The sequence below is a fragment of the Trichosurus vulpecula genome, chromosome 3 (assembly GCF_011100635.1).
Source record: "Trichosurus vulpecula isolate mTriVul1 chromosome 3, mTriVul1.pri, whole genome shotgun sequence".
NCBI lineage: Eukaryota > Metazoa > Chordata > Mammalia > Diprotodontia > Phalangeridae > Trichosurus > Trichosurus vulpecula.
The window spans coordinates 96,917,073-96,930,796 of NC_050575.1; the positions used below are offsets into that span (position 1 = coordinate 96,917,073).

Below are 13,724 nucleotides of genomic sequence, written 5' to 3' on the forward strand. Positions count from 1 at the left end.
CAATATCTCAAATTCCGCTCCCACCTCCCTCTCTTCTAACTTCATCTCTTCGTCTCTTCCAGTCCCCAGTACTTCAGCCCAACTGGACAATCAGCTGTCCCTCACACCTGACAAGACCTTCCCTGCCTCCACTTCTTTATTCCCCACACCCATGATGACAGGTGCCCAAAGTCCTATTTACAGACTTCTAAAGCCACTTTTTACCTGTGGGACAAAAGAATTCAATGAATGAATGAATGCATTTATTCCTTCATCAAACCTGTACTGAGCACCAGTTATATGCAAGTCCAGTTTATAGACTTCTAAAGCCATAGAGATGAGTACTTTTCCCTTGTGGGACCCAAAAGAACTTAATTAGTCAATGAGTTCGTTTATTCATTCATCAAATGTGTACTGATTATGTGCAAGGCCCTATGCTCTCAGGGCCTAAAATTCTAATTGTCTAAAATGTCTAATTGACAGAGGAAGTCATCTCAGGAGGGGTAAAATTGGGCTTAAAAAATCAGTTTCACAAGTACAAGGTAGTGGTGGGTATATCTAAACAGCACTTTGGGTAAAAAAGATTTGGGAATTTTGGTAGATTGCAAGTTCCCCAGGAGCCTGTTTGGTGTTCAAAGCCCTTTGTAATTTGGCCCCTTCCTTCCTTTCTATCTGGCCAGTGGACCCAGATGGCTCTGGAGGAGAAAGTGAGGCTGGTGACCTTGCACAGCCCTCCCTCACTCAAATCAGAGTCATGGCATCATCTCCCTGATGTCATGGTCCTCTTTGAGAATGAAGGACAAACACATCTTACTGAGCAATCCAATGACACTGGCCTCCTTGCTGCTCCTCGCATGTGACTCCAGGCATTTTCACTGGCTCTTCCCCATTCCTGGAACCCTTTCCCTCCTCATCTTCACCTCCTAACTTCCCTGGTTTCTTTCAAATTTCAGTTGAAGTCTCACTTTCTCAAGGAGCCTTTCCCAGTGCCCCTTGATGTTAGTTCCTTCCCTCTGTAGGTTACCTCCTGGATATAAAGGCATAGTTTTTTGCAGTCTTTCCCATTAGACTGTGAGCTCCTTGAGGTCAGGGACTGTTTTTGTTTGGTTGGTTTTGGTCTTTCTTTGCACCCCCAGCACTTTACACAGTGCCTGGTACGAAGAAATGCTTGTTGACTTGGCTTGAGCTGACAGTGTTAGAAGATAACCAACCCCCCCAAACTAGTGCGATCTTAGGTGATATTGAAAGGCATGATAGTCAGAACCCTGGAGGTGACTGTCCAGTTGCTATATTGTGAACTGGTTGGGTCACAACCTATAATATTGTGTTCTATTTTGAGAGCCCTGTTTTAGGAAGGGCACCGACAAGCCGGGGGCACCCAGGGGAGTGTGACCAGATGAGTGAGGGACTTTGAGAGCCCATCATGCGGTATTTGGATCAGGGGAGGTTTAGTGACAAGGAAAAAAGAGTTAGGGTGGTACAGAATTGTGCCTTTCATGCATCTGAAGGGCTTCCAAGTGGAAGAAGGATTTGGTTTGTTCTTCATGGCCCCCAGAGGGCAGAACTGGAAACTATGGGTGGAAATTGCCAAGGCAGATTTTGATTTGATATAAGGAAATTCCTAACCATCTGAGCTTTCCCAGCTGCCTTGGGATTTCCTGGGATCCCTTTTACTGGAGGGCTTAGAACTGGATGGGGTCTTAGATGCCATCCAAGCCCACCCCAACATTTTACATTTGAGGGAAATGAGGCCCAGGGAGAGAGGTTAAATGATTTGCCCAAAGTCACCCAGGGGATGAGTGACAGAGACAGGAATGATACGCGGGTCCTTCCACCCCTGAGCCAGAGGCCTTTCTTTTGTACCTGATCCTTAAGTGAAAGCTGGCTTTCCTCCTGTAGGAGATGCAGCAAATGCAGGTATTTACAGTTACAGGTAGAGGCCGCACTACCCGTCTTTTTCAAACTCTGAGATTTTGTGATTCAGGGAAGGCCTATGTATCTTTCAAAGCCTAGTTCAAACGTCACCTCCATCAACCGTCCCAGGGAAGGTCTCTCTCTCCTTTGGATTCCTGCAGTGTTCATGTCTCCATTATGCATTTATCGTGCTAAAATTTGCATCATTGCTACATGCAGCCATGCCATAGCACTCAAACCACAATTATTTATGAAGCTCCTACTATGTGCTAGGAAGGGTGGGAGGTGTTAGGGATGCTGTATTTGGAGGACAGGGGTTATCCTGTCCTGTCCCCTTCATTCTTTGCCTCCCTCTCAGTGTCTAGCATTGGGCCTTACAATGTTATTATCATTATCATTAGCATTTATGTGGTGCTTTAAGGTTTATAAAGCACTTTGCAAATATGACTTCATTTTATCCTCATAACAACGTTGGGAAGTGGGTGCTATTATTATTATCCCCCTTTTACAGAGGAGGAAACCGAGTTAGAGAGCAGTTAAGTTCCTTACACAGTGTCATACAACTAGGCAATGCTTGAGGCCAAATTTGAACTCAGGTGTTTGTGACTCCGGGTCCATCATCTGGCTGCCTCTACATACATAGTACATGCTCAGTCAATGTTTGTTGAATGAATGAATGATGTCACTTTGTCTCCAGGGGGAAGAGTACTCATTTCCACAGTAGACCATGGTTTATCTAACTAAACTTAAAAGAATGTAAATTTGAAGCAAATTGACTTAGGAAGGAAATAGATATTTTTACCAGAGGCTAGTATTTCAAGCAGCTGAAAACCCTAAAATATCAGCCAAGGAGGTTTAGAGCACTGGTTCTTAAGCTTCTTTTCTGTCATAGAGTCTTTTGACAACCTAGGAAAGCCTACGGATGCTATGTATACATATATGCAAAAATGTATATATATATATATATATTTTGCAATTGAAAAAAATGCTAAATTTCAGTTAGAGGTTAGTGTAAATAAAGATTTTTTTCCACGTCCAAGTCCACAGACCCCCTGGAATCTATCTATGGACCCCTTGGTGGTCAATGGACTACAGTTTAAGAAGAAAACCTGACTTTGGTTTGTTACGGCCAGACTGACTAATAGGTGATTCAGCTCTTACCTTGAGTCCTGGAGGTCCTTTCGGGCCCTGTTACAGAAGAAAAACAACTGTGGCTTAGGTTAAGTCCTACTAGGAAGACATTTTTGGGGGCAGGAGGAAGGGGGCGTTTCCCAATAGGCTTGTCAGTGCTGTGGTGGATAGGAGGTGCACATGGGCATTGCCAGAGACCCATTCAACAAAAGTGTACAAGTGGGGGTTGGGAGGGTTGGGGTGGGCACTGACAACATTTCTGAGATAATGTCTAGCCCTGGGGTGGGGGTAGGAGGAAGGGATTTTCTGAATATGGGAAATATAAGTAAAGATGACTGGCATCCCAAGATAATGTGTGGTGCTAGGGAGCCAGAGCACATCTGATGCTAGCTCCAGCTGGAGGATGCGTGAGGAGTGTGTGGAGCTAGGGAAGGTAGGGAATAGTGCCCACTGAAAAGGATGGTCCTTATGGTGGCAAGGTGGAAATAGGGGTATCCGTTGATGCAAAGCACCCACACAGGTGTTCAGCACCAGGGAAAGGGGGTGGGGGAAGCACTTCTGCCTGAGGTTTGGGATGTTTTAGAAAACTAGCTCCTGGGTACTGATACACAAGGTCAGCTGGTATCATGAGCCCGAATACTCAGGGACCCATTTCTATGGACCATAAGGCCCTGGAGGCCCTTGCTACCAGTCATACTCATACATATCCACACCTACTCAACACAGAGGTATCCTCCTCCTGAACATTACACAAAAACATGCCTACCTAGTACCCTATGATTGACATGGAACACACATTACACACCTCACCAGTGTCCCACATCCTACAAGCTACTTCATGCCTCCCACTCCAAACATCACAGTAGACACCACACACGTTACACCTTGCTATTCTGAGATTCACAAATACACAATGCTTGCCATATAGACACACCTCACAATATGCATTTAACATCAGACATGCACATATGCAGACAACACACCACACACACACACACACACACACAGAGCCACAAACACCCCATGTGCTCCCCTCCCCTCCAGGATGCCTGGGTCATGGGGCTGTTTTCTAGACCACTGAATCCTCTCTAAGACAGCATGCACAGTCTGTTGCTTTTTGCTTTGAGTCATATCACATGTGCAAAGCTATGGTGGACAAGGTCAATGCCCCCTGAAGTGTCAGCTTCTGGGTACTGACCATCATGCCTCCTGGTCCTGGCTCTCCTTTTAGACCCTGGGGAGACACAAGGTTTACAAACTATGTTAATCTAACAGTGTTGCTGGCCCCATGATGGTGTCAGGACAGAATTCACCAAACTAGTCTCTTAAGCTCCTCCCCCCAACTCCTTATATTCAATGAGGCAGGCTTTGGGGGAGCCCTGCCTAGCTTGCTGCAGAGGCTGGGGGTGCCAGAAAGACTCTCTAAGGCTAGAAAAGGCAAGTGATACACAGTTAGGACCAGGGCTACAGTAGCAATAATTGATCCCAGGGCAATTCACACCTTTGGGGGAGGAGCTTGTCTGGGATGCAGCCACCAAGGCAGTGGCCATTGGGCCCCTTCATACCAGAGCCTTGCTAATCATGTGCTGGGTTCAGTTGTTTCTACCCTATTGAAGGGCTGCCGATGCAGGTTCAGGGGTTGGGACTAAGAAAATTCAGTTTGGGCTTAGATACTGGATTTAAGATTAGGGTTAAAGTTTGGGGCAAAATTCAGAGTAGGGAGAGGATTAGGGTTAGGGATTGAATATAGGTTAGAACTGGGTTTTGGGTTAGGGTTGAGATTAGGAATTGAATTCCCATTAAACTTCAGTTTTTCTCTTACATCCGGGCCTTGCAGTCCTCGAGGACCGTCTTTTCCTGTATCTCCTGGGGGCCCTCTGGCTCCAGGAGGACCTGGGGGCCCAGGTGGACCAGCAGCTCCATCTTGACCTCGATCTCCCTGCAAGACATTCAGGGCTCTCATTACAACTATGCGTAGAGGTGGCATTGAGAGGGCAGCATGGAGCACATATGTGACGTCCAGTTGGGAATGTGGGTACTCACTCATCCATCCATCTGGGGCATCCACCCACATTTCCCCTGCTGGATGGGACCCAGGAGTACCTTGGAGGTTGATCTGGGGGAGGAGAGGAAGCTTCCTTTCAAAGGAAGGATCTTTTTGGACATGGAGGCACCATGAGCAAATGACCCAGGTCATTTTCTGAACCCTATCTATCTGGATGAAGGGATCTTGGGGAAGAAGAGCCAATGGTCCCTTTTCTCCCAAACTTCCCTGTTGAAGTAAAGCCACACAAGACAGCATGGTTTTGCAGGACAGGAGATCCTGATGCGATCTTTAGAATCTCCGGCAACATTGAGGTGTTGGGACAAAACGACTGGGAACATGCAAAGGATGGAGTAAGAAGCAAAAATTAGGTCAAGAGGAGTGTTCTAAAAGAGCAGCCAGGTTCAATGGGGGAATATAAATAGAAAGTTAGCTAGAGTTTAATCATGTGAATAGATAATAGGATCATAAGTTCAAAGCTAGAAGGGACCTCAGAGGCCATATGATTTCATTATATAAATGAGGAAACTGGGGTCCGGACACGGGACTGGGAAAATCATAATTTTTCTAAGGTCACGAAGGTAGTTAAAGATGCAGGATTTGAATTCAGGACCACTGATTCAAAGTCAGTGCTCTTTTTTCATATGTTTCCAGGCCCTTCTAAAAGAGCCTCTTCTGCCCCCAACATCCTGATGGTTCCCTGGAGGGCAACACTGTCAGATATTCCATCTGCTTTGTCTTAGGAAGGCAACACGCTGACAGTTCCCTCAGCCCTCTGAGAGTTTCAGGCCAGGCAATGAGGCATTTCCCAGGTGGAGATTGCCATGAAGAGCTGATGGGGAAACACAGGTGCTTCCCAACATAGAGTCCTGGCAGGTGTTTGTCTAATGGTGCTACAGCTTGCACATGAGTTTGACATCCAGGGTTTAAGGAGGTAGATAAGGGCCATCAGGCCCTGAAGCTGGGGCAAAGCTTGGCCAGACCCAGGGTCAAACCTTTGAGCCTTTCACAGACAGGCAGGAGAGCAAAGCAGACACTTGCTCATCACCTTCCTTTGTGGCCTCAGCACTGGATAGCCCAGCATGATGGCTGTGGGCAGAACCTTCTATAGGCCAGCAGGCTTGTGTGACATCGGGGCTATTGCTGTTATCATCAGGAATCTTCCAACAACATCTGCACAGGTCATCGGCCTGAGTCTGACTGATGCTGCAGAACTGGAATTAAATCTGTTGAAAACTGGGCAGCTCTCAGTTTGTCCCCCACTGCTTGGTCCTCACCACAGGGCTCTTTGGCAAATCCTGCTATTTTTTCCAGGTGATGCAAGGATGGGAAGGGTTCCTTCCTCGTGCAGCAGGCAGGACACAAGACCCAGTGTAGCAGCCAAACTTCAATTAACCAGAACCTGACTGAGCACAGCTCTCACTTCTTCTTCCTCGCTCCTCTTCTGACCTATCCCCATCCTCACCCTCAACCCAACCACTGCGCCTTTAGGAGGAAGAGGGAAACCACAAGAAAGGATGCTGATGTCAGGGGCTTTCTCATAAACCACTTTATAGAACCATAGGACTGAGTGTGACCAGGGAGCTTGAAGGGTGTTGTCTTACCTCCTTATTTTACAAATGGGGAAACTGAGTCCAGGAGGGGGGAAGTCACTCACCTGGGGTCACAGAAGGAGTAAAGGGCAAAGCCAGGACTCTAACCCATGCCCCCTGAACATCAGTCACGTGGTCTTTCCTTTGCACTGTGATTACTAGGCCTCTAGATGTACGGATATGTGGAACTATGGACTCATTGACTTTAGAACTGAAAGAGAGCATAGAGATGACCTCTCTGCTCCAGCCCCTGAAGCCAAGAGAGGAAACGTGACTAAGGGCTGTCCTGGATCCGACACATTCCTCCCAATTTCCCATCCCCAAAGAGCACCGGAATTTGAGTCCGAGGACCTTGGTTTGAATTATAGATGTGTTATTTACTTGTGACTTTGGCCAAGTCCCTTCTCCTCCCTGGGTCTTGTTTCCCCATCTCTAAAATAAGCAAAGGGGATTGAACTAAATGATTTTTACATTCCCTTCCAGTCCTAGGGCCAATGATGCTATGTATAACCTTGTTCTATGGGGCCAGACACTGAAGAGCAGAGTCCTGGGCTCAGGAGTTAGGAGCATCTCTGGCTTTCCCACTTACTGGCCACAAAGGACCCCAGACACATCTCATCCTTTCTCTGAGCCTCAGTTTCCTCTTCTGTAAAGTACTATTGACCTTGCAGGCTTGTTGTGAGGGCCTAAGTTCTACAGTACCATGAACAATTTTTTTCCCAGATCCTTGAACATAGGGACCAAAATGCTTGTGGAATTGATTCAAAAAGATGATAAGAGAGCCTGGTTATCACAGGATGATTCCATTAGACTGCCCAGGCTTCATTCTTCTTGAGACACAGAATGGTATGGTGCATAAAGAGCCAGCCAGGAGGACCTGGGTTCAAGACACGCCTCTTACATATATTGATTATGTGACCCTGGACAAGTCACTTAACTTCTCAGACAAATTTCTCAGATTCCAAGTTGCAGAGGAAGTTCTGCCCTGCATAGGGGAGGTTTCTTTACAAAGGAGGTCCCTAGACTGATAAAATCCCTGGGTTGATGAAATCACAGATTCCAATCTTCTTAGTAAATGGCCTTTTATTTTTTTTTTAATTTTTTGTTGAGGGGCTGAAGGCAGGGCAATTGGGGTTAAGTGACTTGCCCAAGGTCACACAGCTAGTAAGTATGTCAAGTGTCTGAGACTGCATTTGAACTCAGGTCCTCCTGACTCCAGGGCTGGTGCTCTACTCACTGGGTCATCTAGTTGCCCCAAGTAAGTGGCCTTTTAAGGCATTCTAGGATGATACTGACCAAAGAAGTCTCAAGTGAAAGGGGGTTTCCACTTTGCCCTGTAACACCCAGAATACCCCATTCCTCAAGCTCTCTGGTTAATGGAGGTTTGGCTGAGTTAAGGGAGGCATTCAGGAGGGCAGGAACAGCAAACGGGAGGCAACAGATTCCCCACACTCACTCCACAGCTACCTTGAGGATACGGCGATTAAACACGTGCTGCTCTCTAGAGAGAAATCCGTGACCGAGGCGGGGAAAGACCATCTGGCCAGATGAGCAGGGTGGACAGTCAGAAGGATCAGGGAGTCAAGAATACAGGAAAGTAATTTATAAGACCACAGAGTTATTTCACGGGTCACAGAGCAAGAAGTGAAGAGAAATAGGGAAGAGTCCAAGAACAGCAGTTACATATATGCAGCTCCAAGGACTTAGATTTAGGGGCAAGTGGTGAAGCTGGAACAGGCTTCTCCAGGAGATATCTTTTGTCTAGTGTAACACAGAAAGGGGGAATTCTCATCTCCCAAGGCCTCCCCCACTTGGAAGATCAATTCTTTGGCTCCACTAGAGAGGAAATAAATGAATTTTTCCCTCCCTGTAGAAGTGAAAACAAACAGAAACTCTTTCCTCAGGCCTCTGAGAAATCCCACCAGCTTGGTTGTGGAATGAACTCTGGATCAGACGGCTGACATTCATTATGCCCAGGAAAAATCTTGTTTGCTCAGGAGCCAGTGTGGGGCCCTTTCCTCTCATTCCTATGTTTGTTGGGGGAAAACCTCATTTCATTTGTCCTGGCACAGCCGTGTCTCCCCACGGGAACACGGGGATAGATGGGGCCTTCAGGAGGGAAGCAGGATTGCTTGAGTCCTTGCCTTGCCGAGAAGGACCCAGAGGGGGTTTCACAGAACGTTCACGGTTACATTAGAAAGAAGACCGTTATTTCATGATTAAAAATGCCACTCACTGCCCAGAGCCCTCAGCAAGTGAATGTACTCTGGGGAGTGACTGGGACTCTGCACTAGAAGGTCTGCCCAGATTATCAAGTAATCAGTCAGTCAGCAATCGTTTAATAAGTGCTTACTATGTGTTAGGCTCTTTGCTAGGTGCTAGAGATAGAAAGAAGTGAAAGTGTTCCTGACCTTGAGAAGTTTAGATCTCCTGGGAATAGTGAAGTTCAACAGGTCCAAAGTTGAGAAGGACCCAGAGTGGGACGTGAGGGGCTGAGGGGGAATTCAGGAAGGGTTCTCACAGATGCCCTTTGCAGGTAGTTCAGGGGATGGGGATATAGGGAACCTCTAGAAACTCTGGGCGTAACTAAATTGTGACCTGAATATTGCCTCCTGTTAGGGACCTGTTTTCTTAGTTCTGACTTCAGACAAATGCCTGCTGGCATTAGCATGTATGAGGAAGGTGGCAAGATTCTGTCCTGTGGAGTGTGGGGAAGGATGCAAGCAGAAGAAAGATGCTTTAGAGAGAGGCAGCATAGTATAATAATAAAGAAAAGAGATGGATTTGTAGTTAGACCTAGCTCTGATGCTTGTTAGCTATATGGTCTCTGAAAAAAATCATAATTTCTTTGAGCCTCACTTTTCTTATCTGTAAAATGGGGATAATGTCTATCTGACCGCTCCTCTGTCTCTTTTGATGGGTCACCGTCCATATACTTGCCCAGTAAGTGTCTGAGGCCAGATTTGAACTCAGGAAGACTTCCCTGGGGAAGTCACTTAACCCTGTTTGCCTCAATTTCCTTATCTGTATAATGAGCCGGAGAAGGAAATGGCAAACCATTCCAGTATCTTTGCCAAGAAAACCCCAAATGGGGTCATGAAGAGATGGACAGGACTGAAAAAAAAGACTGGACAAGCACGTGTGCCAGGCACTGTGCTAAGAACTTCATAGTTATCATCTCATTTGAATCTCACAACTCTGGGAGGTCCGTACTATTATAATCTCCATTTTACAGATCAGGAAAGTGAGGCAAACAGATGTTGAGTGGCATGCCCAAGGTCACGAAGCTAGTACATGTCTAAGGCCAGATCTGAATTCAGGTCTTCCTGATTCCAGGCCCAGTGCTCTAACCACTGCACTACCTAACCGCCCTAAGGCAGGACTATATCAGTTGCCAAGTCCTGCCATTTCTACCTCTACCATATCTTTGGTTTTTCTTCCTTTCAATTTCCACTGCTGCCAACTAACCTCAGCTCCCTTCATACTTCTTTTCACTCAGACGACCACAATAATCTCTAAACCGGCCTTCCTGCCTCTAGTCTCCTTTGTTCATCCATCCTTCGTGTAACTGCTGGAGTAATTCCCTTAACATGCCTTTCTGGTCACACTCCTTTTAAAAAACCTTTGGTGGCTCCTACTGCTCATGAATCAAGTATAAACTCTGATCCTGGCATTCGATACCCTGCAGAGTACGGCTCCAACCTGCTTTTCGAGCCTTACGTTACACTATTCCCTTTTGTTGTTGTTCATTCATGACTGACTCTTTGTGACCCCATTTGGGGTTTTCTTGGCAAAGATACTAGAGTGGTTTGTCATTTCTTTCTCTGGCTCATTTTACAGATGAGGAAACTGAGGCAAACAGGGTTAAGTGACTTACTTGCCCAGGGTCATGCAGCTCGTAAGTGTCTGAGGCAAGATTTGAACTCAGGAAGATGAGTCCTCCTGACTCCAGGCCCTTAGGCTGCATTAATAGAAAGTCTGGTTGGTATGCAGATATGTAACTAAGAGATACAACAGGATAGTGGAGAGCAGGCTGGTTGCAGAGCCATGATGATCTGCGTTCAAGTCCCGCCTCTGACACATCACATCCTGGCTGTGACTCTGGGCAAAGTGCTTAACTTCTCAGTCCTCTGGGCATCTCCCTAAGTTGCAGAGAAGGTGCCAAGCTGCATTGGTAGAGGGAGTTCCCTGACCCTCACCCTATCCGAATGAAATCACAGTTCTGTCCCTAGCCCATGCGTGGTCCAGAATGGGGATCGGCTTTTGCCCTGACCAGAGTCCATCTCTGTCCACTTTGGGTCACCACGTTTTTGGAAAGACAAATTGAGGCTCGTCTAGAAGGGGGTGACTGAAATGGAGACTTGAAAACATGTCATGTAATTAATCAATAAATCAGCAAGTATTTATCAAACTCTTACTATATGCTGGGCATATAGTCCTGAGAATTCAGAGAAAAAGTGGAAGTCGTCCCTTCTCTTGAGGCTCACCTTCTAAGTAGAGGAGAAAACCTATTCCTAAAGGGAAAGACAAGAGAGAAAAAAGGAGATGGAATACAGCCTCAAAAGGGAAGTTCCTGGCAGCTGGCAGAACCTGGAAACAACTAGGAATACTTAGCCTGGACAAGAGAGGCCGAGGTGGGGAAGGGAATATTTTTGATCACTGCTCTTAACTCTCTGAAGGGCTGTCCTGGAGATAAGCGATTAGCCTTGTTCTGTTTAGCCTCATTGGGCAGCAGCAGGGCCAGTGGGCAGAAGTCACAGGGAGGCAGATAATGGCTCAACATAAGGAAAGGGTTCCTAATGGTCAGAGCTGTCTCGAAGGGTGAAGTAGTTTGTTCCCTAAGTGGAAGCTGGAGGACGGACCACTTACTGGGATATTTGAGCTTGGGGTGGGTTGGCTCAGATAACCTTTAAATTTTCCTTCCAGCTTTGACATCCTGTGACTCTAGATCTGATTGTGGGTATGAAAACTGCAAGCGTGAGAAGACCCTGGTAGGACCTTCACAGCACTGCACACATCCTACACAATTGTGGAGCTGGCTGACCCTATGGGCACAGGGTCAAGGGGCCAGAGGGCACAGGCACTGGCCCCCAGAGTTTGGAATACAGCAGGGGGCTGAGCCTTGAAAGAAGCTTTTATATGCTGTTGTTTTGGAGTAGAGAAAGGAAATTACTCAGTTTAATTCAAGTGCAGACTCTCTTTGTTTCTTCCATATGTTTTACCCATGTGCTCTCTGTGTCCAGGGGTCACTTCAAGACCCATCAACAAAGGCTAACCTAGTTCTACCATTGGCTGGGAAGACTCAAATCTGGAACTCAGTATCTCCATCTTTCCAGTTTCAATGGGAACTGAAGCTTGGTGTTGGCATTCACCACTGTGATGTACGAATTCCAAAAATGCCTGCCACTCTCAAATCTTTGGCTTCAGGGACGCATGGGACCCTGCTATTGCCAGCGATTAAGGACAAACAACAGGGAAGAACCCTTCTGGGGAAAGTGGGTGTCAAAATCATGATCGTGGAGTGGTTTTGTAAGATCTAGCCATAGTTCATCCCCTTGCCAAATTTCCAAAATATATGGGTTAATCCAGTCTCGAATGCATTAGGAGACTCAATCAAAAGGCAGAATAGCAAACAGGAAGTCGCACATTCACCATACTCACTGAAGATCTACTTTGAAGATTCTGAGACTGAACACATATCCCCGCTGGGGGTTAAGGACAATCGGGCCCAGGGACAAAACTCTCTTGGAGAAAAAGGACATGGTCAAAATCATGAGGACAGTGAAGATAAACCAGAGGACATCTGGGGCAAAGCAGAGTTTTTCCAAGGTCAAAGGGAGATAGGTGATAGGAAAAGGAGTTTGTAGGAGCAGTTCCAAGGCTGGGGGTCAGTACAGAGTATGTCAGGGAGATTGAGAGCATGCTATGAAGGGGAGAGGGATGTGCCAGAGAAGATCATTTGTCCCATGTGATTTCCTTACTCTAGACAATATTTTTTTTAAAATGTCACTATTAACAACTAGACCTATCAATTTTCTAGCTTAGGATTCATTTGGGGAAAATGCACTGCAGCAATCTGGTTAAAACCAAATGGTGAACAAACACAACAGTCGTGTTCCAATCTACCTCTTTTAGGTAGATTAGGTGCAAACCACAGAGAGACACCCAACACTGGGCACCCTCATCTGAGCAAATTCAGAGAGTCTGGCTTCCTGTTACCCATTCTAACATAGTTGCCACCTAACTACAAACATAGGTCTTAGAAAAATCATGGCACTTTCTTTCCTGGAGAAAACCTCATGCACAAATTTGAAAACAGAACAGGAAAAGCACTTATTTATCGCTTTATATAGAGAAGGCGTGGAAATGAATCTGCATTTGTTCTATTTAAATAGGCTTAAAAAAAAGGGAAAACTACCTAGCTATCACATACTCTCCGTAAAAGGAGAGGAGATAAATCTCAAAGGAGATAATGGATACGAAGTGCTTTGGAACTCTTAGAGCAGAAGAGAAATGTTCACTGTGGCAATGGCCAGCCCATGGAACATGCTTAGAGTGATAATTTCCTGCTTCAGGTCGCTCCCATGGAAGCTTTGGGGACTACTTCTGCCCATCTGGTGACCCACTGTAGAAAGGACTTTGTATTTTGGCATGATATGACAAACCCTGAGGGGTCCTTTGGCCCTTCCTCCGGTATGTGACAGCATAGGGTTGGGGGGGGGGTGGTGCTGGCTCAGCTAAAAGAAGACCCTCCGGCTCTCTTGGCTCAGCTCTTGGAGTGGCCTCATGTCACTTGGAGACCTTCTGGTGAATGTGAAATTCCATTAGATTATAAGCACCTTGAGGGGAGGGAGTGTCTTTTGCCTTTTTTTTTTTTTTTTTTTGGTATTCCTAGAGCTTGACACAGTGCCTGGCACATAGCAGGTACTTATTACTTATTGATTGGGATGGCTGGCTTTCTCTGTCTCAGTGTCTTGGAGATCTCATTCAGGTGGCTATTAATACAGGGGGCTTTTTGAGCCTGTGTCTGTCTGGGCTCCTGGCTGCCTTTGTCTCTTTTGTGT

At 46.3% G+C, this 13,724-nt stretch overlaps 1 protein-coding gene across 1 annotated transcript in view; it reads right to left on the reverse strand.

Moving 5' to 3' along the window:
- The window catches only part of COL23A1 (collagen type XXIII alpha 1 chain), a 467,765-nt gene that overhangs the window by 23,995 nt on the left and 430,046 nt on the right, over positions 1-13,724 (reverse strand). The window contains exons 9-11 of the mRNA XM_036751498.1: positions 4,847-4,963; positions 4,223-4,258; positions 3,055-3,081 (exon numbers count right to left, since the gene is read on the reverse strand). Of these exons, the coding sequence (XP_036607393.1) occupies positions 3,055-3,081; positions 4,223-4,258; positions 4,847-4,963 (180 nt within the window). The remainder of the gene's footprint in view (positions 1-3,054; positions 3,082-4,222; positions 4,259-4,846; positions 4,964-13,724) is intronic.